Consider the following 27,830-nt stretch of genomic DNA (forward strand, 5'->3'; position numbering starts at 1 on the left):
TACACAGCTTAACTTAATCTAACTTATCTCTTGTTCTGCTTCCTGTGTTATAACACACGTAGACAGGTGGTTAACACAGTAAGACAGGAAACACATGGAAAATAAACAGTGAATATGAACAAACTGAAACACTGGGTCAACAACCCATGAACCCTGACAGACATAGAGATAAAGATGACTTTATTGTTACTATACTTCGGCATCGTACTCTCTAGTTAGCTAACTTAAACTAATGCAGTTATATTAGCAGCAACCAGCCAACCTGGTGATGTCACTCTCGCTACTAGCACATAATAGTGCTATACTTCCTCTACAAACTTTAAGCACTTTTTTCTTAAATCCAGCTTCAAAGTGTGAGTGTCTCAGTGCTGAATTTGACAGCTGATCACAACAATTTCTATGCTGATCCCAGTAAATTTAGTGTGGTGATCAGTCAATAATCTGATAAGGTCTAATTTGTTCAGTTTGCTGATTACCCTCGTCATGGACCCTGGGTCAGAGTTGTTGTTCTGGACTTATTTTTGAAAGTGTAAGATAATGATGTCTGGTTCCTGAATATGTTATTTTCTAGACTTTCATGAGTTTTGTGTTTTAGCTTAGGTTGACTGTCTCTCACACAAAATCACCATCGAAACACAGCACACATCCCGCCAATGATTCAATTCCTCATAAACCACTGAATCAGGAAGTTTTGGACATCACTGATCACTTGACTGTTCAGACGAACCAACCCTCGGCAGTGTTTCTGAAGCAGTGTGTTGATTTTTTTGACACATGCACCTGAGCTTCAAATGGGCCATCACTAATTTAAATTGTCTTTTTAAAGAGTTCCTGGATTATTTTATAGTTAAAAATGTAGAACAAAAATATTGTTAAAGCACAAATAGGCTTTGATTTCGTCACCATTATCCACACAGGATTATTCAGACTGGTAAGAAAATAAATCCACACTACGTACCAGATATCAAAGAATATCTTTATTATCTCAAGGCTAATTTATAAATAGAAACATTGCCCTATATTCACAACAACATAAATAACACAAGAATACACAAATTAAAAAAGATAAACATGTCTCTTATGTAACAACTCTGAAAGCTAAATCTGAAGCTTAAAATAAGAAAAGGAAACAGTGACATGAATTTACATTAACAACAAACATTTCAGAAAGTTATTCAAATTTCACTTTGACCAGTAAAAGCTTCCAGAAACCAGAGATTACAACTTGTAAATATACAGATAAAGATCATCCAAGTCTACTTTTCTGAAGTTGCAAGCAATCGGTTTTTCCCATCTCTACAGTGTACAAGTGTTAGTTTGTCTTTTTCTCAAACATGGTTTTAGCAATCTGAGAAAGACAGCGTCCAAACTCACACAGGACCATGTGCTCAGCCTGGGCAGGGCTCTGAGTGTCTCTCTCAGCCATCTCAGCCTGAGCAAAAAGACAGTCACCTACACCCTCTAGTACAGCTGGGGTTATCACCGATACAGGCCACCTGAGCACACAAACAAACATTCACAGACATGAGTACTCTGGTATCTTTTTTTAATAAGATAAATAAATAAATAAATGGGCTTGTTAATTCAAGAAATATTTTTAAAAAAACTCCATAAATACCTCTAATTGTAAGTAGATGAGTACCACTTTCATAGAATTAGTGCGATCAACAACTTAAACAGAGTTGTTTAGGTTGTTGATCTGTTTGTTAACATAAAGTTTTCTGCTCCAGCAGTAGTGTGAGAGAACATATTTAAGTGCTTGATATCTAACATTCACACTCAAATGGATAATGAGTACCTTGTGGTTAGTATCTTGCCTAAGCCTATTTGGCATATAGTCTGGAGCAGGCGGGGATCGAACACCAACCTTCTGATTATTAGATCGGAGGACAGAAGGAGATAGATCAAAAGCTCCACTATTGAAAAGAGCCAGAGTTTAACCCTAATTAGTAATGATTAAATGCACAAATAATATATATATACACACATAGAGAAAAGAGGTGAAAAGAGGTGAGTGGAGAAGAAACAGTGCATCATAGGAATCCCTCAGCAGCCTACACCTATTGGAGCATAACAAAGGGAGGATTCAGGGTCACCTGATCCAGTCACAACTATATGCTTAAGCAAAAAGCAAAGTTTTAAGCCTAATTTAAGCAGGACCAGGCTGAGCGGCAGACCAAAGTGCTGGAAAATCTGGTTGCTCTGCCGCTACTCCCCCTTGGCACCAGTGATGATGCTCTGCAGTTGGCCTGAGCAGGGCGTGGACGTGCAGCGATGGTGCGTGTAGTGTCAGCTGGTTAACCAGCCGGCCATTCAAAAAGCGCTTTGTGCCTGTTACCTTTAATGGAGGTCCTATTTGTGCATATTGGCATGGACCTCATTGGGCCATTTCACTGGGGTGCACTCAGATACCGCTTTGTATTAGTTCTGGTGAATATGCAACACGATATCCCGAAGCAGTGTTGAACCTAAGAGCAAAGCTACACATGTTGGTGAGGTTATCACATGAGAATTTGCTCCAGGTTCAGGAACGTCGCCAACACTAAGCCCAAATGTAGCAACTTATTAGCATTAAACAATATTCAAAATACGTTATTCCCCCATATAAAATGACAATTTTACTTTACCTCTTTAGTGAACATCCTTGGTTCTCATGTGGCTAAGCGTCCTGTGTTATTGATTACTAGACTAATTGCTAAACTCTGATGAAAAGGCATGGTGATGCAGCATGGTACAACACCTGTGTTTGCAACAACTGACACCAACTGCTGTCTGGTCTCTGAGAAATGCATAAGGTGTCTCTGGTGTTGATGCTTTGATACACTGATACTGGCCATAGTGAAAAGAGTGTTACTTCCAATTTGTTCACACACTAACCGTAAAAGACACCTATGTATCTCTGTGTTGACACAATGACACTATTTCACACCCTGGTTTGAGATTATGTTTGCCTAATCATACCAATTCTGTATGATTTTCTTGTGTGGGCTTATCAAAAAGAAATACTTTCATGACTCACTTGTCCTTCGCATTGACAATCTTGTCTTTGGAGCCAGTTTGTGGGCCTGCGTCATAGTTCCTACAGCCAACACACTTACAGCCGGAAGTACACATGATGTTGGCCTAAACACAAATCAAACAAATATAGGTGAATTTTTTAACAGCTGATTCATGATCACTGGTATTCGTACTTATGCTTCAAAGGTAATGTAATTCTTAGCCAAATATCTGCAAAGACCCAAACTGACATTAATACAACCAGCATAATATCATTAAAATAATATAGTCAGTTGTGGGGGCTGCCAAAACAGGTACATGGAATGTCAATGGTGGTGAAGAAGTCTGATAGCGGTAGTGCAAGGTTCAGAGGTAGTGGCTGGATCAAGCTCACCTCAGCACAGCTTAGGTCATGGGTCACACCAACCTTTTTGAAAGTGAGAGCTACTTCTTGGGTACTGATTAATATGAAGGGCTACCAGTTTGTCACACACTTCTCAAATACCAAATTTCCTCAATTTAACTTAATTATGTGTTATCGTGGTAAGTGAAAATGTTGTAGAAGTGATCACTTGAAAATGTAAATACTTGCAGAGATTTATAGAAATAAAGCGTTGCATATTGATATTTATCTGTTTCCTACCTGGTTTCCTACTTGCATTCTTTATAATTATGGTGAAAAATAATTAACATAATTAGTGTCTTTACATAGATGAATATCATTAATTATTAATTACAACAATTTTTAACAAATCATGCACTGTGACATACATTATTTTTGTATGTATGTAACATACAAAAATCAACTTTCAAATTTTACAGAACTTATTGGCAGCATTTTAAAGCAAATTGTGACATGTTACACTTAACAAACACATTTGTTTTTCAATAATTAAATTCAACTTTGACATGACACTGTAATGTTGCCACTGAGAACATCTAATATGGCTTTCTTTGTCTGTTAGTGGGAAACCTGGCATTGCATGCTGTTCACCAGTGTGTTTGTTCTTGATGAAGTTCATGTCAGAAAAGGCTGATTCACAAAGATAGGTTGAACCAAACAGGCTGGCAACCTTCATAGCTGCTGTGCAAACACCACTGTACTTTTCTGTGTCAACAAGGCACCAAAAGTTTGGTGCACCCTGATAGGCTTTGAGGTGGACGTCATTTTGCAATGTTACAATTTCGATTTCCACCTGTCCAGCATCCAAGCTGAACATTGAACTTAGTTGCTCAGCAATGCATGTTGTGTCCACATTCATGAAAGGATTGGAAACGAATGAGACACATGGCTCAAGCTGATCAAGGTCACAAAACCTGTTCTCAAACTCTTGACCAAGTCAGTTTATGACTTGAGTGTCTCAGATGCAGAAGCATTGTCTTTCAGCACCATCTGCACAGAGGGAAAGTGCAGCACCTTTTTTCTCTGTAAATGCACAGAGAAGATGCTCATCTGGTCTTTTTTTTTTTTTTTTTTTTTGGCCTGTCCCGTTTGGCTCTTTTGCCCTCAGAATTGTTGTCTAAAGGCAAAGAAAGATGCCCAACGGATTTACTTTACCAAATTGACCATCCCAGCCTTGCCGTAATGGTCCATTTGATTCACCTTTTATTGTTTATTTTATTTTCACTTACTGAATACGGGACAGACTTGACTGGGGGAAAGAAGGGGAGAAAGAAAGAGGGAAAGAGAAACAGCTGAGAAGAGGGACGGGGGAGAGGGGCAAAAGACAAAAACCAACAGAACGGGCAGAGAAAAAAAATGCATATATCAATCACCTGGATCACCTGCTGAGAAAGAAAAAAGAAAGCAAGCAGAAGAGAACAAGAGTAATAGAATAAACAACATCACAATGATATATGGGAATATGACAGTAAATACTAAATATTAAACATTATTGTGCAGCACATAAGATCAACAGAACACAGTGTGCTTTGAGGTAGGAGCCAAAAAGGGTGTAGTTTGTGGGTGTGATCACCCGTGTGTACACCTGTGAGCATGGACGCGCTTGTTTCATGTAATAATCTGCTAGAGGGTGTGGGGGGGCCACAGCCCCGTCCTTCAGGGCATGAAGCAGGTATGGAGGAGATCAAAACTCCAGACATCCAGAGGCCCCCAGAACACAAGAGACCAAGGAAGACCAACAGAGGGGCAGCTGCGCCACTGTCCCAGAAAGAGCTGAGTAGAGTCCCAGATGAGGGCTCACCCAGCAGCCGCGGAGCAGAAGCCAGGGGGAGTTGCAGTGACGCGCCCGTGAGCTCCGCCGGCAGCCAGCCGTGCCTGAGTGACCGAGCCCCAGGCCGAGAGGCCGGGGGCACCCCACCTCCGAAGTGGCCCGAGCGAGCCCCAGGCTCCAGGCCCCGATAAGCGGCCGCCAAGGAGTGAGCCGGTGTGTACCTGGACGCCCACCCCCGGACACAAAGAACCACCAACGCACCGATGTCCGAGGGGGACCGCCACTGGCAGGGGAAGTGGTGGTAGGGGGAGATAGGCCTCCAAACCTTGGAGGGCCTGAGATGTCCCCAGAGAGGTGGCGCCTGACACCCAACCTGACATATAGACACAGACATACAGGCACACACAGATACAAACATCCATTCCCACCCTCATGCTCTCATATGCACTTACTCCACACTCAACCAACGTGGAGACAGACATAAAGAGACGTTGTACACACGATCACACTCCCCAAGCGTACTCTACAAACCGGGTCTAGGTGCCCTTGCCCCTGGAGGGGGGAACTGCACCCAGACCCAGGTGGTGTTACCCTTTTCCCTACGGTGGGGGGAGGCAGACCGCCCCGACTCTGCAGCAGGAGGAAGGCCCCACACTTCAGACCGCAGTCGGACGGCCAACTCCTCCTCCTAGCCCCCCCGCTCCAGCAGGTCGCAGAGAATGGGGGTGAGAGAAGACTCCAAACCTCCCTCCACCCGCTCATTGTAGTGTTGATGCATGTGTGTTCTAAGGTGCATTTAAAACCCAGGAGGGCTTGGAGCTACCTGCCAGAGAGCAGCAGGTAAGCACATGGTCCCTCCTGCTAGCCCTCAATGTCTACGTGTATTTAAAATTGAGAGGTGGGCAACGATGACAGGGGTGGGGTGTACACCCTGATGGTACTTTGGACTCCGTGTATCGTGCCCACCCCCAAGATCCTATATGTATGTGTAATGAGAGTGTGAGTAATGTGAATGTCTAAGTTGTGGGATAAAATTGAGGCAGAGGCAGCCAGAAGGGGACAGAGAGGGGGGGGGGGGGGGGGTAGCCTCCTCTGCACCCTGGTGACATACCCCTACTCCAAGGTCCTGCATGTGTGGGTGGTTGTGGTGGAGCGGGAAGAGGGAGGCAGCTGGAGATGGGGAGGGAAGGAAGGGAGGGGCAAGTGACCCTTCCCTAGGGCCAGCTCCCCCGCTGACCCCAGTAGGCACCCCCATACTCCGCGACCCGCCAGGGAAAGGGGGCCCAGGCCCATCCAGACCGGGGCCCAGCGCAGCAGCACCTCCCGGCCCCACAGAGCCCGGGACAGTCCTCCCAACCCCACCACAGAGAAAATTGCACCCACCCCACCATCCACTCATCTTCCAGACTACATAAGACAATAAACACCCAGGCTGAGATCTTCCTCCACCTCTCCTGTATCTCCCCCTCCTGCAGAGGGAGCTCCTGAAGAGAGGAAAGCTCCTGCAAGATGTGACAATCTCCCCCACCAGTTGAAGAGCCCCCCAGGTGGCTCGATGCACCGGCGGCACCCCGCTCCAGGGCTGGGCCCCCATGCACCCACCCGCCCACAACCCCGGCAACACACCAACCAGGACCCAAGCCCCCGAGGCCCGGTCCGGGTCCCAGCCCAGAGATGGGGCGCCCCCAGAACCTCACGCCCATCCCGGACCCACCCAGGGGCAGCCAGGCTACCAGGTCAGTAACCCACGTCCGTCAGCACAGACCCTCCCCTAGCCCCGCTGCACGCAGCCGCGAGGAAACAGTCACCTGAGAGCCAACAGAGCCCCTAACCGGACATGACCGCTACCCCGGGTTGAGCCCCCCAAGGAAAATGCCTTGGTCTTTAAATCAATTTAAAGCACTTATCATAAATAAAAATAGATGCAGCTTACTGGTAAGTTGTTATGGCGAGCTATTTTTAGAACAGGCCCGCGGGCGACTCATGTGGTCCTTGCGGGCAACCTGGTGCCCGCGGGCACCGTGTTGGTGATCCCTGGCTTAGGTTCTAGAACCTGTCTTGACTCAGTTGTCCAGGGGGTGGGGGGCTTCGAGACTGTGATTATCGATCTGAATATGAATGGTGTTTTGTTATTGGACTCCTGTAGTAATCACAGCTTTTTCCATAACCTACACAACATTCAGGCATATACGTATTCATGAGTGCACTTGGCACCGGGACACCCTAGGTCACAGGCCAGCGACTGATTTTGTAATTATATCATCACATCTGCAGATGTAGATATATCTTAGATTGTATGGTGAAGAAGTACTTAGGCGGCAGCGTAGAGTAGCGATTAGCAATGTTATCTCACGGAAAGAAGGGTGCTCAAACCGTACCTGGTCTTGTGTGTGGAATTCACATGTTCTCCCTGTGACTGTGTGGTACTGCAACTTCCTCCCACAGACCAAAGAAATGCATGTTGTGTAAAATACTTATTCTAAAGTGGCTGTATATGTGAGCTAGATAAAGTGTACGGAATAAAGTACTGTAGGAATACCACCACTTCCCCTGCCGGTGGCGGACTCCCTCAGGTGTCGGTGCGTTGGTGGTTCTTTGTGTCTGGGGGTGGGCGTCCAGGTACACACTGGCTCACTCCTTGGCGGCCGCTTATCGGGGCCTGGAGCCTGGGGCTCGCTCGGGCCCCTTCGGGGGTGGGGTGCCCCCGGCCTCTCGGCCTGGGGCTCGGTCACTCAGGCACAGCTGGCGGCCGGCGGAGCTCACGGGCGCGTCACTGCAACTCCCCCTGGCTTCTGCTCCGCGGCTGCTGAGTGAACCCTCATCTGGGACTCTCCTCAGCTCTTACTGGAACAGTGGCGCGGCTGCCCCTCTGTTGGTCTTCCATGGTTTCTTGTGTTCTGGGGGCCTCTGGATGTCTGGAGTTTTGATCTCCTCCATACCTGCTTCACACCCTGGAGGACGGGGCTGTGGCCCCCCCACACTCCCTAGCAGATCGTTACATGGAGAAACCTTTGGAATACAAGCGCGCTGATCCACACAGGTATGCACACGGGTGTTCACTGCTCGTAGACCCAAATTACACCTTTCTTGGCTGCTACCTCGAAGCACATCTGTCCTGCGTGCTGCACAACAACATTGAATATTTAGTATTTACTGCTGTTTACACTTAGCTAGATTAATGCGATGGTGTTGTGTTTAGTATGTTGCTTTGTTTCTTTTTTTTTTTTGTCTTTTTTTGCTTGTTTTCTATTCTTCTCTCAACAGGTGATCCAGGAGATTTTTATTTTTTTTCTCCCCCCCTTTCCTCACTGTCCCTCTCCCCTTCTGTTTTTCCTTTCCTTCCTCTTTCTTTCTCCCTTTCCTATCTCTCACTCATGTCTGTCCCGTCTGTAACATCTGTAAATAAAATATAATAAATAATAAAAACAAAGATCGACCAAATGGACCAATACGGCAATGCCACGATGATCCATTTGGCAAAGTAAATCCATTGGGTATCCTTGTTGGTCTTCAGACAACAATTCTGATGGCTAAAGAACCAAATGGGACAGGCGGAAAAAAAAAAAAAAAAAAGGAATATATGGTTAAATGTGGCCTCTAATGCCACTAAGAAAAACAATATTGTTAGGGTGCCTGGGTCGTCGACCCAGTGTTTTGTGTTTTTGGTTCTTTGATTTTGTTTGTTTCATTATAGTCTAGCTTTGCCTTATGGGTTATATGATTATTCTTAGTTTAGGTTCTCTGTGTGGGTTTTGTTAGAGTTGTAGTGTTCTGGTTTTCTGTCTGTGATCCATAGTTGCTGTCTCCCCTGTCTGCTTTATCCCCGTGTCAAGTCTGCGTCTCTGTGTTATGTTTCCTGTTTTACTTTGAAAGTCCGTGCCTCATGTTAATGCGTCTGGTTTCGCTTCCTTTGTCTCGTTAGGCCTGATTTGCCCCAGCTGTGTTTCCCTCCTGTCTCTCATTCCCTGATTGCTCCCTCTGTGTATATAAGCCCTGTGTTCTCATCTGTTCGTGTTGTGATTGACCCTCATCTTGCTGTGTGGCCCGCCCGTGTTACTGTTATTTTCAGTTTAGTATTTGTATTCTCAGTTTTGCTAGTTCTGTGTTTGCCATCTAGCAATAAATCTGAGTTTGAGTTTACTTTCTGCCTCTGAGTGTCTGCGCATTGGGTTCTCCTTACCACCACTCCTGCCTGCACACAGCCTTCATATGACAAATATACACTATGGGGTCCTTAAGTTTTTGGATAATTACTCATTTTTTGTAATTTTGGCTCTTTACACTATCGCAGTGAGTTTTAAATCACATCAAGATTTTAATTCAAATAGTTTCACAAAAGTACTGTGTGAATTGCTTAATAATTAGAGCCATGTTTTTACATAGTCTCCATTTTCAGGCGTAATTGGATAATTGCCTGACAGGCAATTTCAAGGCCAGGTGAGGCTCTGTTTCCTTCTCATTTCCAGGTTAGGTAGATAAACGATCTGCAGTTGGTTCAGAGAGATAAGCTAGCTTTTTATTGGAATATAAGGAAGTGTCTGAAATTGAGAGCAAAAACTTTAGGAGGCCAATGTGGTATATTCTAAGACTGAATGCTGAAGCATATCACATCATTTGTCAAACATGGCGGAGGTGATGTCATGGTATGTCCACATGTGGCTGCAAGTGGAACTGGGTCATTAGTGTTTATTGACTGAACTGTTAAAGACGAATGCAATAGATTAAATACGTCTGCAATACAATCACATTGAGATTGTTTGATTCAAAATCCACTGTGTTGGTGGGGCAAAATGACCACAAAAAAAAAGTCCAGTAATTTCTCCTGTGCCCACACTGAGGATATATGGCAACCGGAGACCACAGAAAATGAATGACATTTCATGACTTCTGGTAAGAATGATCAAAATAACTGAAGGTGAGGAGATGGTGGGCAGGACCTGAGAGAGATTTTTCTCTATTTCCAGGCAAGTTAGTGAAGGGACTACCAGTGAGAGTGAAAAATACCACTGACTGACATGACACATGACATGGTAGTAAGTACAGTGCACATGCAGATTTATGGATAACTGTGCTGGTAGGTATGTCAAACTAAGCCATCCACTAGAAGAATCATGTGCCTTGTGTATGTGACTTTGACTCAAGCAGATATACCCTCTCACCAACATGAAAGATTGAAAAAGGTACCTCCACATTTAAACACGCAACTTGTTTTATGATTATGGGACCATTACAATGGTACTCTTTATGTATGTGTGTACCTCATAGCATTCACAGTAGCGCTTAAGGCAGCCAGAGCGTTTACAGTTGCAGCCTTTGTTGTGCCAACCTCTGACTGCTCCTGACTTCACACCAGCAATTTTTGGCCTGAAGGCATCTGGGTTATGACCTAAACACCACTACATAATGACAATATGGGTATCTTATGGTTAGAATAAGAAAGAAGCACAAGCTAAGCAAAATATACACATACATACATACATACACACACACACACCATCTACATACTGCAATTTCCAGGTGGAAACAACACAGTTTATAAAATTGTATTTTTGGAGGTGCACACCATATGCACATTGGTTGTACTGATACTACTTTTTGTGGATGAGGCTCCCGGTCTTGGAAATATGCTTTAAGCACTTTGACGACTTTTCAAAAATGGTTAGATTGCTTGATAAGAATATCAATACGTAAGAAGAAATGTTCCATCCAAGAAAGTGTTAAACTAAGTCTCAACTTGGGTTCAGATCTGCCAATTTTAATACCAGTCAATCCATCTGGCATCTCATTGACATATACAGTATACGTACAGATTTTTCATTATTTTCTTAGATGTTAAAACTAACTCACACAAACATTAATGGGGTTTTTGACTTGACCATGTTTTCAAAAAGCACTGCCAACCTTAATCGCCTTGAGACGCTTCATTTCATGCTCTGCATTGTTGTGGCAGTTAGAACAGTCACAGTTGCTGCACATCACTCCATTGGAAAAACACTCACAGTAGCTTAAAGAGAAACACAGAAATACACATCAAACAACAATTACCTTTAAAATGTAATTTGTAAGTGTCTGTTAGTAACATTACACAGTCAACTGGAGGGAAAACTTCATGCAAATCCAAACATTTTAAGGTGAAGACTTGGTTTAAGGTTAGGAGAGAATGCTCAGTTATGATGTAATGACACAAATTTCAAAGCATAGTTTCACCTTTTAGTTACAGTCATGTTGGAGACCCTTGGGCCTAATCTGTGTGGCCATGTCCAGGCGTTTTACATGTGGTGCCAGCCAAAAGAAAGAATTTAAATTCTGGGTTTTCCCTCCCGCGTCCCTGCTCTTTGTTCTAGTCATTTTTTTCAGGAGCAAACATATTTTATCCTCAGGTTTTTCAACTTTTTTGTACGTTCCCGCAAATCTATCCCGACAGAAATTTGCGAGTTTTTATATTGTATTATGTGCAGGTAAAAATACCTTTGCCGGCCCACAGAGAGTAGATGTGGGTGAACTACTCCCGTGTGTGTACAGTTTCCTCTGGACAAGCCCCACTATAGCCTTTCTCATAGAAAACCCAGTTTTGCGCTTTGATACACCCACTTGAAACCTGTGTTGGATAAGTAAATTAAGCCAAACTAAATTAAGAGATGCTCTGCCCACCCTACCCACAGAGCCCCATGGTTTACCCACAAATACCCACTGTGGGCTTGCACAGGCATGTAGAGTATACAGCAAATTTTTCACCAAAAGTGATCAATTTCAGTGAATGCTGATTAGGCTTTATTTGCGTTGCCCCATGTGAATTAGTGTCAGTTCGCCTCACTGCATAGACTTTGTATGTAATCACATGATGCAAATGTCCTTTACATTTGTTGTAAAAGCACAATGAGCCTGTAATAAATTACCATCAAGCACATCTTATCGGTGACTCCCACCCAACCCCCTGAGAGTGACTTGATTTATTTTTCATATCTTTGGCAGGCCATATTTAATGAATCCATGCATAATACTTAATATTACAAATTCAATACTTAAAATAATCTCATACTATGAAAATTGTCATCAGCCCTCTTAACTCTTAAAGCCACATGAACAACATTTTAGTGTTAAATTTTAGTTATTGGTTAATCTTCTAGTGTTTAGTGACATTGTTTTGAAGTAGAAAAGCAATAGTATGATGTCTACTCACAGTTTGAGGCATTGTGATCTGGTACAATGGCAGGGCTTCCTGGACTTTGAGTCACAAAACATGCCAACATTTCTGTAAGGGTAAAAATTAAGAATTTATTCCCATTAAATAATATACATATACTATTGGTAAAAATAAAAAACAACAAAAAACAAAACATAACAAGGAATTCAAGGATTTTTTTTAAAAATGTATGACAGTGTGCACACACACATAGACGCACACACAAGCTTTATGTAAATGAAGCACAGACAAATCTAAGCTGAAGCCAGGGAGGCATATATAATTCTAGTGTGTCATTAGTCGGCTAATTAACACTAATAAGTACACCATCAGTGAAAAGTTTGGACACACCTTCTCATTTAATGCCAAAAAGTTTATTCTGTCCATCAGCTGACCCAACCTGGTTCACTGGGGAAACCTGCAGTCAGCTGAGACTGAAAAAGTCACTCGGATGAGTGACAAAAAGTTTCTCCCACTGAAAACGCTACGTGCAGATGAACAGAATCAACCTTTTTGGGATTTCCTTACCTGAATGATTAAGCATACATCACCTTCTCATTTAATGTTTTTTCTTTTTTTGTGACCATTTACATTGTAGATTCACACTGAAGGCATCAAAACTAAGAATGAACCCATATGGAGTTTGTGAGTAAACAAAATAGTTTGAAATAACTCAAAACATACTTTACATGTTTTGGCCACCCTTTGCTTTGATTACTGCTTTGCACACTCTTGGCATTCTCTCGATGAGCTTCGTGAGGTCATCACTTGAAATGGTTTTCCAACAGTCTTGAAGGAGTTCCCTGAGACGCTGCGCACTTGTCGGCCCTTTTGCCTTCACTCTGCGGTCCATCTCATCCCAAACCATCTTGATTGGTTTTAGGTCAGGTGACTGTGGAGGCCAGGCCATCTGGCGCAGCACTCCATCACTCTCCTTCTTGGTCAAATAGCCCTTACTCAGCTAGGTTTGTTTGGGGTCCCTGTCCTGTTCAAAAATAAAAGATAGTCCAACATCATGTCGCTGCAGGATGGTGTGCTGGCCACGCTGGTTCAGTGTGCCTTCAATTTTGAATAAATCCCCACCAGTGTCACCAAAGTACACCCACACCATCACACCTCTTCCTCCATGTTTCACAGTGGGAACCATGCATCGCACAAAGACATGGCAGGTGGAACCAAAGATCTCAAATTTGGACTCATCAGACCAAAGCACAGATTTCCACTGGTCTAATGTCCATTCCTTGTGTTTCTGGGCCCAAACAAATCTCTTCTGCTTGTTGCTTTTCCTTAGTAGTGGTTTCTTAGCAGCTATTTGACCATAAAGGGCTGATTTGTGCAGTCTCCTCTGAAGAGTGGATGTAGAGATGAGTCTGCTCCTGGAACTCTGTGTGGCATTTATCTGGGCTCTAATCTGAGATGCAGTTAACATGCGATTTCTGAGGTTGGTAACAGATGAATTTATCCTCAGCAGCACAGGTGACTCTTGGCCTTGTGAGTCATGTGAGCCATTTTCGTGTACAGTTTGATGGTTTTTGTGACTGCAATTGGGGACACACAGTTTGCATAATTTTCTGGAATGACTGACCCTCAGTTCTTAAAGTAATGATGGACTGTCATTTCTATTTACTTTGCAGATAGTTTCATGCCATAATATGAATTCAGCTGACAGTTAGGGCTGTCAGCTGTGTACCAATCTGACTTCTGCACAACACAACTGATAGTCCCAACCCCATTAAGAAGGCAAGACATTCCACAAATGAACGCTGACAAGGCACACCTGTGTCGTGAAAACCATTTCAGGTGACTACATCATAAAGCTCATTGGGAGAAGGCCAAGGGTTTGCAGTGCTCTCAACTAAGCAAAGGGTGGCTACTTTCAGGAATCTAACATATAAAACATATTTAGAGTTATTTATCAATGTTTTCTTCGCTGCATAATTCCATGAGGCATGTTGTATAAATGCTGTCTGTTAGATTTTTCCTCTCTCCTAGTCTTCACACTCACTTACACAGTATTTTAACAGAGCAAATTTACACTAAATTTGCTCTGCTGTTTATATTTTTCTTTTCCAGCTGTAAATAAACAGAATGACAATGAAATGTGAACCTGGCCTATTAACTAAAGGGTAAACTGCTAATATGCTCAAGCCATTAACCCGAGTGCTCAATGAGAAAGGTAGAAGCCACAGTGTCTCATTCAGGTCTGTGCTGTTGTGTATTCTAGGGAATGAGCCTCACGGCTTCCTCTTGGCTAATTATCAGACATTCAAATCTTTTCTCTGAAATGGGTGGTACTAGCAGCCTTTCAAGTTAGATTTACAGTTTACAGATTCTACAACATATGTGCATTATTGGACCTTTAAGACAACAGCAGTTACTGTTGATTTTTTTCCCCTACTTGGTCAGTATATTAAGCACAATGCTCACACTTTGGTTTCAGTTTCACAGTCCTAACCTTGTGGGAAGCTGCTTTTTGAATGTCTGATCTTGAGCCTCGTATAGTGGACCAGCTGTCTGGTGGTACAGGGGAAATAAAAAAAAAAAAAAAAAAAGACTTAATACATGACTGATGAAATATTAGAAATTCAGTTAATCAACTGATCATTCAAAATGGGAAAAAATAATTTCTAAGTAATTCCTACCTGACTGGAAGTCCCCAGTACAGTCACTTCTGATAAACACAAAAGGAAAATCACCATCTACAGAAATCCCAATTTAATCAACAACTGTAAAGTGCCATAGCTGATTTTTAAAAATTAAAATCAGCTATGGCACTTATCGGTTACAACTGTGTTGCAAGAGACTATAGGAACATAAACTGAGCTTGCAACATCTGTAATAACTATTATGACATCTTTATGTTTAAAAATCACAATTTTCTACTTTTTCTTTTTCTATGTCCAGGTTTGTTGGTGAAAATGACTTAGTCCTATCTTCTTGCTGCAAGGAAAGGAAATTCAGCAAAAAAAATAAAAAAATAAAAAAATCCTGGTTTAAACTCTGGCAAGGGCCTTTCTGTGAGGAGCTTGCATATTTTCCCTGTAAATATATGGGTTTCCTGTGGGTACTGATGATTATAAATTGAGAAAAATTGTTTAAAGCATATAGAATGAAGCTATAATCTAAAGTGCTTTTAGTGGCCAGTAAGACCCTGAATGAGATCAGCACTTAAGAAAATGAATGGATGGATTGTTGAAAATGCTAATTTTTCTCGTGGCAATGTACAGGTGATCGTTAAATATACTATAAAAGTGATTATACTTCCACAGAACAGACCAGAGGTCATGGAAAAAATACAGCCACGGAATGAAAAAAGTGATATACATACAAAGACAATTGCCAGACATAATAAAATACTTATAAAATAAACATCCACGTATCTAGTCTTGTCTTTGGCTGCTCAATCTGAACACACAAGTGGTGCTCTGTTATTGGACTTCTGTGCAGACCATCAAAAAGGATGGAGTGCCCACTCTGGGTCAGATATGAGTTGGGAACCCAAATGGAGGAGTTTAAGCATCTCAGGGTCGTGTTCATGAAGGAACCCCAAAGGCTTTTTGATTAAATTTCTGGAGATGCATTAGTAGATGAAGACTGTAGTAAATTCTTAAAAATAAAATACAATAAAAATAAAATTGTGCGATGAGGAAGCAATCTCAAAATACCAGCTAGGCTGGAAGCTATCTAGGCTGGAACTTGTTTGAAAGCCAATATAAGATTAATATTAAAAATGCTAATAGCAGGTCACTATTTTCAGGAGGAGGTTAAAAAAGAAGTCCTGTTAAAATGAGTCAGATAAAACCATAAATCAAGGTTTAAGACTTGCTCTTTTATGTGTCAGACTTTATCTTATGGCTGGCACAAACTAAACTTGAAGCAATATTATAACCTCTAGTACGTAAATTTACCATAACCTTTCCCTTGAGTTAGAGTGTCATTTCTTTGAGCTGATGCAGATTCCATGGTAAGAAGCACAGGTCCTTGCTGGTGTGGATTAACTAGCGCCAAGTGCTCACCTCCGTTGACCATACACACCATCTATAGGGTGATAAAATAATAAGAGCAAACAAAATTTCTTATTATTTCTATTTTAATTTAAAACTTCAGTTTACCATTATACATTAGACAAAACTTCAGAATGAATTCAGGCACAAAAAATTATTAGAAGCAACATGGCCAGAGAAAGCCATTAATATTGAGCTACTCCAAGTGACACAAAGTAGTTGAAGTTGAATTTTTCTCAGCAATAAGAGTGACTCCACACAGTATCCTCAGAGGGAAAGATACTGCTGCTTTACATGAAAGTGTAGAAAACGTAGTAAATGTAATTACAGGGCTACCTAGACATTCAGAGCCTGTAATGCTGCCAGCAACCACTCCTCAGCAAAAAGTGAAATGTGGGACAATGTGATGTGCAACAGCGAAATTGTTTCTTGTGTGGACATCCTTTAACAATAGTGCTGGAGTAAATATAGTTTGCACAGGTGGTTGTCACAGGGGTAACCAAAAGCTTTGTTTTTCTTCTGATTTCCTGAGACAAATACATTTGATATAAATGCAATTAAGCCTGGCGGGGACATCTCTCCTCAATTGTATACTTACCTCATTTCCTTGTGTCAATAACTCTCACCAGTTCATCTTTAGCCAGCCTCAGTCTCACCCTGGATTCTCCACCACCATTCCCTCGCTTTGCTGTCACACCAATTAAATATTCATTGCTTAACCTACCTGTCCTCCTGCCGCCCGTCTCAAAGCTTCCTCAAACTCGGGTTGGAGAAACAAACTATAATTCACCAGTCTGCTGCTCACTTGGCCCCCCAAACCTGAAACTACCGCACCTGCGAGTAAGCTATCACTTCAAGTCTTTCTCCAGCCTTCTGATGCTCGGTTCACTTTTCTGATCACTAATCTCTCTCTTCCTGTGTTACAGAACCACTCGCCCCCGTGAATCCCTGTTCCGAGCCCTAGTGTTGTTTCACGTAATTCTCGCCAGTAAACTGTCTCCTGCGTCTCCCAAGTCCCTGTGTCTTTTCAGGCGATTGTCGCTAGTTAACTGTCACCTACCTCTGTGCAAATAAAATCTATGAAATTGTTCACTGTCTCCGTGTGGTATCTGCACTTGGGTCCATATCTCGTACCAGCCTCTGGGCCTTGTGGCACAGCTAAATCAAGTAAATATTATTCTGATGTTTTTCAGTTCCTCACATCACAATAAGATTATTTATGAAATCATAACTTTAGTCTATATATCTTTAACTAAGCGATGCAAAATATTACTTTCATAATATGAGAAGTTTCCAAGTTAAAGGCCGTCAAATACATGGGAAATGGGTCATAATTATTTTTCTATCTATCCATCCATGCATCTTCTGCTTATCTGAGGCAGGGGCAGCAGCCTAAGCAGAGAAGCCCAGATCACCCTCTCCCCAGCCACCTCCTCCAGCTTGTCCGGGACAACACCAAAGTGTTCCCAGGCCAGCCAAGAGGTATAGTCTTTCCAGCGTGTCCTGGGTCTGCTCTAGGACAACCTCCCGGTGGGACATGCCCAGAACACCTCACCCTGAAGCCACCCAAGAGGTGCCAAGGAGATGTCCTTGTCAGATGCCCGAACCACATCATCTGGCTCCATTCGATGTGGAGGAGCAGCGGCTCTACTCTAAGACCCTCCTTTCCGACACCCTGACATAGACTTTCCCAGGGGGGCTGAGGAGTGTGATCCCCCTATAATTGGAACACACCCTAGGGTTCCCCTTTTTAAAGATGGGAACCACCATCCCGGTCTGCCAATCCAGAGGTACCGCCCCTGATCTCCACGCAATATTGTAGAAGCATAACAACCAAGACAATCTTACAACATCCAGAGCCATCAGGAACTCAGGGCAAACCTCATCCACCCCTAGGGGCCCTGCCACCAAGGAGTTGTTTAACCCAAAACACCACTTGGGTTCAGATCTGGGAGGCTGTTCCTCCCAATCACGCTCCTCCAGATCTCACTGTTTTTGCCCACATGACCGTTGAAGTCTCCCAGTGGGACAACTAAGTCCCCAGGTTGAGCACCCTCAAGCACACTGCCCAGGGACTCCAAGAAGGCTGGGTACTCTGAACCGTCGTTTGGTGCATAAGTGCATACGACAGTCAGGACCCATTCCTTGAACTGAAGGCGCAGGGAACAAACCTTCTTGTCCAGCGGGAGAAACCCCAATATACAGGCAGCAAGCCGAGGGAATACTAGGATACCCACTCCAGCCCGCTGCCTCTCACCAAGGGCAACTTAGAACTGGGACAGAGTCCAGCCCATCTCCAGGAGCCCTGCGTTGAGGCGAGCCCGACTATATCTATCATGGTACCTCTCAACCTCACACACTAATTCAGGCTCCTTCCTCACCAGAGAGGTGATATTCCATATGCTAGTCTTGGTAGCCAGGGATTGGTCTGCCAGGGCCTCTGCTCCTGGCCACCGCCCGACACACATATCGTCCCCGACCCCTAAGGCACCTCCTGTGGGTGGTGGGCCTACAGGAGGATGGGCCTATGTCCCGTTTTTGGGCTGTGCCCAGCCAGGCTCCATGAACTAAGGCTTAGCCACCAAACTGGTTCCAGGACAGGGCACCAGTAACCCTATCCCAGACAGGGTGAACTGTTCCTTGATCATATACTAATAGGGGTCTTTTGAATCGCTCTTTGCCTGGTCCCTCATCCAGGACCAATTTGCCTCCTACCAGGGGGACAACATAGCTCCTGGGAAACCTGGGACACACAAACCTCTCCACCACGATATGGTGGCGATTCACAGAGGGCCTAATTATTATTTTTCAACATTTCTCAGTATAGAGGTAAACAAATTCATTATTTTCAGGTCAGAGATAGATATTTAAGCTTTGTGGAAAAACTGCTATCAGAACAATTTTACTGGATATCATAATCTAAATTTCTTTTCTTTCTTTTTTTGTTGAGCATGATCTGTTTTTGTCACGGTTCACGAGGCGAGCTGTATGGAATTATTAAAGGACCCAAGATGCGGCACAACTGAGGTGAGGAAGCTTTTTTGAAGGAACGTGCTCAAACAACAAAGGCGAGGGTGGCGAAAAACAGAACTGAATAAAACCTAAACTGAGAAAACTAAGCATAGAAAGCAAACCAGAAACAGAGATGCAGGGAGCGACAACCAGAGACGACGGAGGGAGATAAGCAGACGAACCAGCCATGCACACGAGAAAACACAGGGCTTAAATACACACAGGGCAATCAGGGAATGGGAAACAGGAGGGAGACACGGCTGGGAGTGATTGGACATAACGAGACAAGGGGAAGCGAAACTAGAACACTGACGGGAGACGCAGACCTACAACATAAAACAGGAACTCACACATGCAAAGACACAGACTAAAGCTACGTCCACACGTACCCGGGTATTTTTGAAAATGCAGATTTTTCTATGCGTTTGCACCTTTCGTCCACACGTAAACGCGTTTTTGGTCACTGAAAACGAAGATTTTTAAAAACTCCGGCCAGGGTGGATATTTTTGAAAACTCCGTTTTTGCATTTACGTGTGGACTAGAAAAACAGAGAAAATGCAGGTCAAAGGTGTGCACATTTTTTGACGTCACCCTGTGCGCCACGTTATTGTTTCGGTGAAATGAATTTCTATAATACTGTTACTGTTAATTCTACTCTCTGCAGTGTTTAAATGCTTACATATACACACAGTTACTGTCCCTCCACACATACTACTCGGTTCTGCTTCTATGCCCCAGCTTTGTTTACTTTTTCCCACCGAGGCTTCTAGACTTCTGATTGGTCAACATTTCTGCACGGTTAGGAATATATCGCCACCTGTTGCTTTGGCATGTTCATAGCAGCGTTTTCCTTCATTTCTGCCTTTATGTGTGGACGGGATTATTTTTTAAAACAAAAACGGAAAATCTCCGTTTTCAAAAATACCCGTGTATGTGTGGACGTAGCCTCAGAAACACGGACTTTACCCAGAGGAAAACCACAGACAGAAATGACTAAACATTAACTGAGGAAGAACAGAACCAAACACCAAAATATATCACAACAATAGAAAACAGAAAACGCTGGGTCAAAGACATGACATGACAGTTTTTCAAGTGAAAATGAGCCACATACATCTATGCATTCATATTCTTTACACTTTAAACAGTTTATCTACCATGTCTATGGACTGTGAGAGGAAGCTCGAGTGCTCAGAGGAAGCACCACATGACATGGACAACATGCAAACTTCAAACAGAAAGAGATGTAAAGCCTGTTTGAAACAAGAGCCTTCTTACTGTGAGGTGAGGCTCCACCTAGCACTATTGTGCACACTGTTTTACTATTAAAGCTATGATACATTATGTGATACTGATGCTTAAAACTGGGTATAGAGGGGGAAAAAATCATGCTCAGTATATTTGTTGCAGTTTTAACAGCACTTAAATGTGTTTCTGAGTCCTGAAAATTACATGAGGCAAATTCCTGTATTCAAAAACATTGTGCCTTAAAGTCTGCACTGTTTTTTTTATTATTATATTTAATACAGGCCTTGCAGTCTACTAGAGGTTCCACAGATAATTCAACAATACAAATACATAATTATCAGTGTGTTAATTACATGCAAATTGCTTGAATATTGTTTACAAAATAATCATATTAGCATAATAAATTCTGTGTGGCTATAGAGAGCTGACATCTGGTGATGTTCTTTTAGTTTACATACAAGAAGGCAGGGATAAAGTGTTTTCCCTGTAGGAACACTGTACATGGATGCAAAATTAAACTTGACCTGCTGAAATCTAGTCTTTCTTACTGAATAGAGAGAAATTTGTTAAACTTACAGGGTGTGTGATGTGAGACATGGCTTCAGTCAATCCCTCCTGAAACTGTTGATGATCCATGGGAAAAGGCTTGTGTAACTCACCCTGAAAATACACAAATATACAAACGTCTTGCATTGTTTATAATTTGCTTTCAAGGAGCCAGAGTTTATTTTTTAAATGCACAACAGAACACTGTCAGTCAAGACTGGAATCCCCAGAGCCTGGGCCTCAAAAAAAAACCATTGAAGCAGCACGGCATCATCTTGACAGAGAATTGAACAAAAGACAGCTAACATCCAAAGAAGAATGCCCTTCGAGAAGCCTGGAGGAGAAAGCTTTCCTAACAGAGTTCAGGCTACATTATAGAAAAAAGATTCTCATACCAAATATTACATTTCAAGCTCATTAAAGCTCAAAAACTCTGGGTTGAAATGTTGAATGCGCTGAAATACATCGAATTATTTACCTGAAAGCCAAAGTGAAGAACTGTTGAAAGCTGAACTTCACACAGAAGAAGTTTCAAAGTTGAAAAGTAGCTGAACATCTTTAAAATGTACATTAGAAAAAGCTGACTAATGACAAATGAAAATGGAAAAAAATTGAAAATACAAATCTGATTAAATATTGAAAGCTCATCTTTAAATAACTTGAAAAGTTAAATTATGTATTTTACATTTCTAAACTCAAGAATCTCCAATGAAGAACCAGAATATTTGCAGAAAATCTGCTGTGTGTGTGTGTGCGCTTGCATGCGTTTGTGCACGTGTGTACCTGTGTGTGTTTGTGATTTGGATCTCAATACTGTGAATGCTTAATCAGCATTTACACAGAACATTGGAATGTCACCTTTGTGGTGGAGAAGAACCCTGAGCTTGTGCAACTTAAGAGGTACAGGCTACATACAGTGGAATATATACCCAAATATTGGTTAATAAAGTACTTCATATATTTCTTAACTCACAGTAAATCCTAGAAAATGGTTAATTGAACTAACCGGCATCATGCTGTAGAGACTGTGTTCATTGGTACACCAAGAAGCAGAAACTGAGTTGTGATGGCTGCCATCTGGTGGAGCAGGCACAGGGCTGAGGAAACAAGACACATTACTTTCCTTTCACAAAGGTCCAGACATAAAAAGCAAGGTTTAAATCTTCATACTTATCAGAGTCATTTTGAATAACACACCAGCAAAAAAATTGATTGTAGTTCAAAAGTAGTTAGTTACTTAATGTGTCTATAATGTGTAAAGCTTACCCACTGACAAGGTGGTACTGGCTCAACTGTGGCTCCAGGAAGCAGTCTGAATAAGTCAGCTGACACTGAGTCGACTGATATGGATCAATGAAAGAATCAATATGATACCTTAAGTTGAGAGGGTCCAACATTTCTGATTGGACAGTATGGTGATGAGGATTGGGAACTATCCCTGGCAAACTGATGTTTGAAGTAGGCCCAGACCAAATGGGGATCTCTATTGAGATTGGACAGACATTATTGAGTCTCTCAGAGCAGCAACCTTTTGAAGAAGAATCAGCAGTATCATCATGTTCCTCGTTGTACTGTGGCTGTAGCTCTGTCGCAGGGCTATTCATCCTGGCAGAATAGAAAGACCTGCTTTAATAAAACATCCATCAAATACATCAATAGTGAATTTTGGATTTTTAAAGCTGAAGATTCAGTTCAACTGCCAAGTTGGCTTTAATAATATATCTGAAGACAGTTAAACACTACATGTATATAGGCTCATTTACACCTTGAAGCCTTGCTTTTCAAAGGCCGACATACAAGTCACTGTCTGTGAAGCTGGATTTAAGAAATAAGCGCTTAAAGTTTTTAGAATATTTTAGAATATTTTTACTATAATTATGTATTTTATGTCAGTGCAGAACAACACCAGGTTGGGTGGTTAATTGGGGTTAAAAGACTTACATTAGTTTATGTTAGCTAACTAAGAACCAACTACAAGATGCATTTCCTGAAGAAAATGCAGTGTGAATGCTGATAGCAGAATGGTTTGAGCTGAATTTTTAATCATTGTTGAATATTTGGTGAAATAACTTTCAAATGAGCTGAAATACACTGAATCGTTCACCTAAAAGTCAAAGTGCAGAACTGTTGAAAGCTGAAGTTTACACAGAAGAAGCTCATATTCCTTAAATCACTTGAAGAGTGATAATATGTATTTTAAAATGTCTAAACCCAAGAATCTTAAAAGAAAAACCAGAATATCTGCTGTGTGTGTAGATCAGTGACTTCTTGTCAAACAGGAAGTCAATAAAATAAGGCTTAAGTGATGGACAGCAGCCTCTTGCCAGAGGACTGTGTGACAAACTGTTTATGTGAGGGGTCGTCAGCATATTCTTAGCAGAGATGATGACGTGCTGTATTTGCAATTCTGCTTTTGTTGCTTCCTCAAGCTTGACTCAAGCTTGTCAGTTTGGTGAACCAAACAGATTCTCCTCACACAGTCCTAATTTATAAAGTGCTTTAGAAACCTGAACATTACAGCTAACAGGTTTGTGCTATATAAATAAATAAATAAATAAATGAATAAATAAATAAACTATAACTAACAGGTGGATTTTCCCATGTCAGTGGAGCTAGCCAGACAATAAAGATCCACTTACTGCTTAAGAGATACACAGAGAAGGTGGACAGCATGGCTGCAACCATTTGTCGACACTACAGGAAGCTATGGGGGCAATATTGCCTATATCATCTGCCAACACTGCACTCAATACTAACGAAGAACATAGCGCGAACAGCAAAACAGCACGATGGAAGAAAACGAAAGCAAGGATTTTATAAAAAAATGTGAAAGCATTTCACAAAAAACGTTAAATGTAAACTTCGAAAACTTGTTGTTTTGGACTGGAAAATAAAATCCTTTTTTTGTCAGAAGCCATTTTTAGTTTCGTATTTGCACATTATTTTTTGTTTAAATACTACTAGAATTTTAATTTGTATTACCTAATTTTTTTTAAAACTTTTATTCTAATGGTCTTATTGAGAAATGCTAAAAATAAATTTATTGTCAAATTCATGTGTTTCCTGGGTCATTATTTTAAGGTTTTGTGAGACAGGACAACAGGGTGAGATTCACAGGTGGGCAGACTTGAACAGGTGAGGTACTGGTGCCTAAAAGAGGAGGCTGCCCACAGGAAGTAGGGATAAAATGTACTGAAATAACTGATATTTATATAGCACTTTTCACAGAATAAGAACCACAACGTGCATCACAATAATGTCAAACAGATGTACATAAAACAACACAATCGATCATACAGCACAACTCTAGTTAAAAGCCAATCTAAATAAATTTGTCTTTAGGTGCTGTTTAAAAGAATAAACACAATCAAGGCAACGTAAACATGGAGGCAAAGCACTCCACAACCTGGGGGCCACTGCTCTAAAAGATCTATCTCCTCTGGTCTCAAAACGTGTTTGTAGGACCAACAGCCTTTGATTAGATGATCTCAGGTTGCGAGAGGGAGCATGGGGTTCTAAAAGATTGGAAATGTAAGCAGGAGCATCATGATTCAGAGCTTTAAAAGTCAGTACTATGATTTTCAAATTGTAAAATGCACTGGAAGCCAGTGAAATGAGAATAAAACTGGTGTAATGTGCTCTCTTTTTCGTGTCTTTGTTAAGAGCCTTGCAGCAGCATTCTGGACTGACTGGAGACGGTCAAGATTCTTTTTGCTCAAACAAAGAAATAAAATAAAATCGTCTCTTTTTGCTTTTCATCCGTAAATACTCTGCATACTCTTTCATGTGATTCAGTTTATTTTGAAAAGACTCAACAGCATCTTGAGCTTTATTGTGAAAGTTTTATATTGAAAATAAACAAGCGGACAGGGGATGGTTTTACTGTCGTTGTTGTTGCTAATGACAACGTATAAAAACAGGTGCTTGTCTGTCTGTAGTGTGGTTATATTAAATATAAGAGAAAGAGAGAACCTTAAGAAATTAATATAGCCACTACAGTGACCATCAAAACGATGAAAAAATATTGCCGTAAACAGCTTATTTTGCGACACCACGAAACAAACTATAGCATAAAATGAAACAGATGTTTTTATAAACAGAACAACATTTAACTTTGTTCACGATTCTCCAGCAACAGTATTTCAGAATGACTGAAATTATTGTTCATTTTTACTGTACAACATTCATTACACAGTCACATATGATAATATATTGTCAAATTCAGCACAGTTCGTAGAGTAACCACCTGTTTACTGTCATAGTTCCTGTGTTTGTCTCGCTGCATTTGCTACATTTATCAAGACAGTCAAATTCTGTTTACTCAGCACTTAGAGTAACCACCTGTTTACTGTCACACCCCAACTCCGATGAGAGCTTCCACTATTTTGTAGCCTACTTTTTAAATTTATAATGTGTTCTGCGGTAAAATATCTGCGGTGTAAAGAGAATCCGTTTTATACATGAGAGGCCGTTGAGCTCATTCTACTTCAGCTGGTATCTCGAAATGTTAACTGGTTCATTAAAAGTCAGACGTTACGTTATTCCGATTAGCCTAGGTTAATGTATCCGTTAACCTAACGGTACTTATAATTAATCATTTTGACATCTTTACCTGAATATAAATCAGTTACACAATGCTAACTAATTTTTAAGTTTTAACCACACAATGTAGCTTATTGGTGACTTACACAAATAACTGTGAATACTTACCTTACTACAGCGGTTTCTTGGGTCTCCTAACCTAGCCTTTCAAGACAGCCAGAACACCGGACGTTACTACGGTTACAAACGCGGTTCTGCATGTATACATTACGATCAGTTACACGTGTGTTCACCGTTTGGATTCAAGTGTGAAAAAGATTGTGGCCGTTACTGACAGACTGCTGCGCTCATAGCCTACTTCAAGGAGAAGAACTGCGGGCTTTATGAGCGATGCTGGTGTGCAACACATCTATTTACTGCCTCTTTTCTTTTATCACTCACAATTTTATTTTGCCCTCAAAGTGATTCCCGAAATTTATTCCAGTAACCGTTTCACAATAAAGGCTTTTTGAGGAACAGTGAAGGGCTTCTATTACCGCGAACGGCTACAGGGCTTTTAGTTTGAAACAGATACAGGAAGTGTTCGGCTTTTCATCGGTCGCTTAATGCACAGGTGGTCTTTAAAGTAATAATAATTAAAAATAAAAATAAAAGAATCGAAACAGAAATGGGCAGTTAGGTAAAGATGATGGAATATTTAATCGATAAGTGATTTTCCAGCTTCAACGCAGTGTTGTCACTGATGGAGATTTTACACCGGAAATTTAAATCCCTGACGGAGTCTCACCCATTTCAGTGAAGAAAATAAGAAAAATGAAGGAGACTGTCATCAATCTCCAGGCCCGTTGTATGAGAGATAACCTTGTCTTTTCAGGTATGTTGGAGAGGACTCAGAAGAAACTATTAAAAACTTCATCCAGACCCACCTAAAGCTTCCAGAGGACACCATGAAGAACATCAGCTTCGATATAGTCCATTGTCTCTGAACCAGGAGGCCTGGGGCCCGGAGGCCACGTCCAATTGTCGCCAAATTTGACCATTTCAAGCAGAAGGAGCAGGTGAAGAGTCACGGTTAGGGAGCTGAAAGGAATAGACTTCAGCATAAACGACCAGTTCTTTAAGAGATCGTCTATTTACTTTTGTATTTCCACATCACAGTGTCAGGTCTGTGTCTTTGTGGAGGTCTCATGTTTCCTTTTTTATTTTGATAGTTCCTTGTCCTATGTTCAGTGTATTCAGTTTTGCTTCCTCCCCGTCTTGTTATGTTTGATTAGTCCCAGCTGTGTTTCCCTCCGTTTCCCATGCCCTCGTTACCCCCATGTGTATTTGAGCCCTGGGTTTTCCTCTGTCTGTTGTCATGTTGTGCATCCTCACTGCTGTGGTTTCCCTTGTGCTCCTGTCTAATTCCTAGTTCTCAGTCCCAGGTTTGTTTTCTTGTTGTCTAGTGTGAGTTTATTGTTTCCCAGTGTTTTAATTCTTAGTTTCCATGTTCAGAGTTTTGGTTTGTTTTGGGGTTGTTTTTTTTTAGTTTATTTAATGGAGGATTTTTCAGCAATAAACCATATTTATTATAGTATAATGTAACCAACATACCTCTGTTTATAAATTGTATTTATTATAATAGCAACCAGCATTCCTACCCCTAGACATACCTCCTACTCAGTGTGCACTACCACTGATTACATTACACCGTATATTGCACTGATCACTTGCTCATTACATTGCACCTGCTCCTTTATATGGTACATATAACTTGTACTTATCGGTGTAGATACTTGCATTATTACATACATTCCCTGTGTAGGCATCTCTTAAATTTCAAGGTTTTTTTTCTAAAGGAATTTTAATGTTTAATGTCCGCTTCACACTCTGGAGGACGGGGCTGTGGCCCCCCCACACTCCCTAGCAGATCATTACATGGAGAAACCTTTGGAATGCAAGCATGCTGATCCACACAGGTATGCACACATGGGTATTCACAGACGCGGACTAAAGCTTTCTTGGCTGCTGCCTCAAAGCACACTGTGCGCTGTCTATCTTGCGTGCTGCACAATATCGTTTATTATTTAGTAAATATTGATATCTATGACTAGCTAGTTTATTGTGATGGTGCTTTGTTTTCT

The 27,830-nt window shown here is 41.7% G+C and overlaps 1 protein-coding gene across 5 annotated transcripts; it reads right to left on the reverse strand.

The window, feature by feature from the left end:
• Positions 1–965: 965 nt before the first annotated feature.
• On the reverse strand, positions 966–26,886 carry tesmin (testis expressed metallothionein like protein). Of its 5 annotated transcripts, none has more exons than XM_086299787.1 (12): positions 26,634–26,882; positions 22,432–22,770; positions 22,172–22,262; positions 21,196–21,264; positions 16,263–16,392; positions 14,997–15,025; positions 14,810–14,868; positions 12,352–12,423; positions 11,073–11,175; positions 10,430–10,567; positions 3,020–3,123; positions 968–1,496 (listed from the first exon to the last, which is right to left on the reverse strand). In XM_086299787.1, the coding sequence occupies exons 1-12, from the start codon at positions 26,663–26,665 to the stop codon at positions 1,313–1,315; spliced, it is 1,350 nt and encodes a 449-aa protein (XP_086155913.1). In that variant the 5' UTR covers positions 26,666–26,882; the 3' UTR covers positions 968–1,312. The 5 variants fall into 5 exon arrangements, with proteins under 5 accessions (XP_086155915.1, XP_086155913.1, XP_086155912.1 ...); XM_086299786.1 differs by having other exon boundaries at positions 16,269–16,392; positions 21,196–21,279; positions 26,634–26,881; XM_086299785.1 differs by having other exon boundaries at positions 21,196–21,279; positions 26,634–26,878.
• Positions 26,887–27,830: the final 944 nt, after the last annotated feature.

This window comes from Aulonocara sp. 'chitande type north' Nkhata Bay, linkage group LG7, assembly GCF_057382095.1.
Source record: "Aulonocara sp. 'chitande type north' Nkhata Bay isolate Kocher_YH1m ecotype deep benthic linkage group LG7, A_spYH_male_GT1.1, whole genome shotgun sequence".
In the NCBI taxonomy this organism is placed as follows: domain Eukaryota; kingdom Metazoa; phylum Chordata; class Actinopteri; order Cichliformes; family Cichlidae; genus Aulonocara; species Aulonocara sp. 'chitande type north' Nkhata Bay.

Coding starts and splice junctions, on each gene's coding strand:
- tesmin (XM_086299785.1), bottom strand. CDS start 26,665: ATGTTCTTCATGGTGTCCTCTGGAAGCTTTAG. Junction 14,869..14,996: donor TACTGGGGACTTCCAGTCAG/GTAGGAATTACT, acceptor CTGTACCACCAG/ACAGCTGGTCCACTATACGA. Junction 11,176..12,351: donor AGATCACAATGCCTCAAACT/GTGAGTAGACAT, acceptor TTTCTCTTTAAG/CTACTGTGAGTGTTTTTCCA.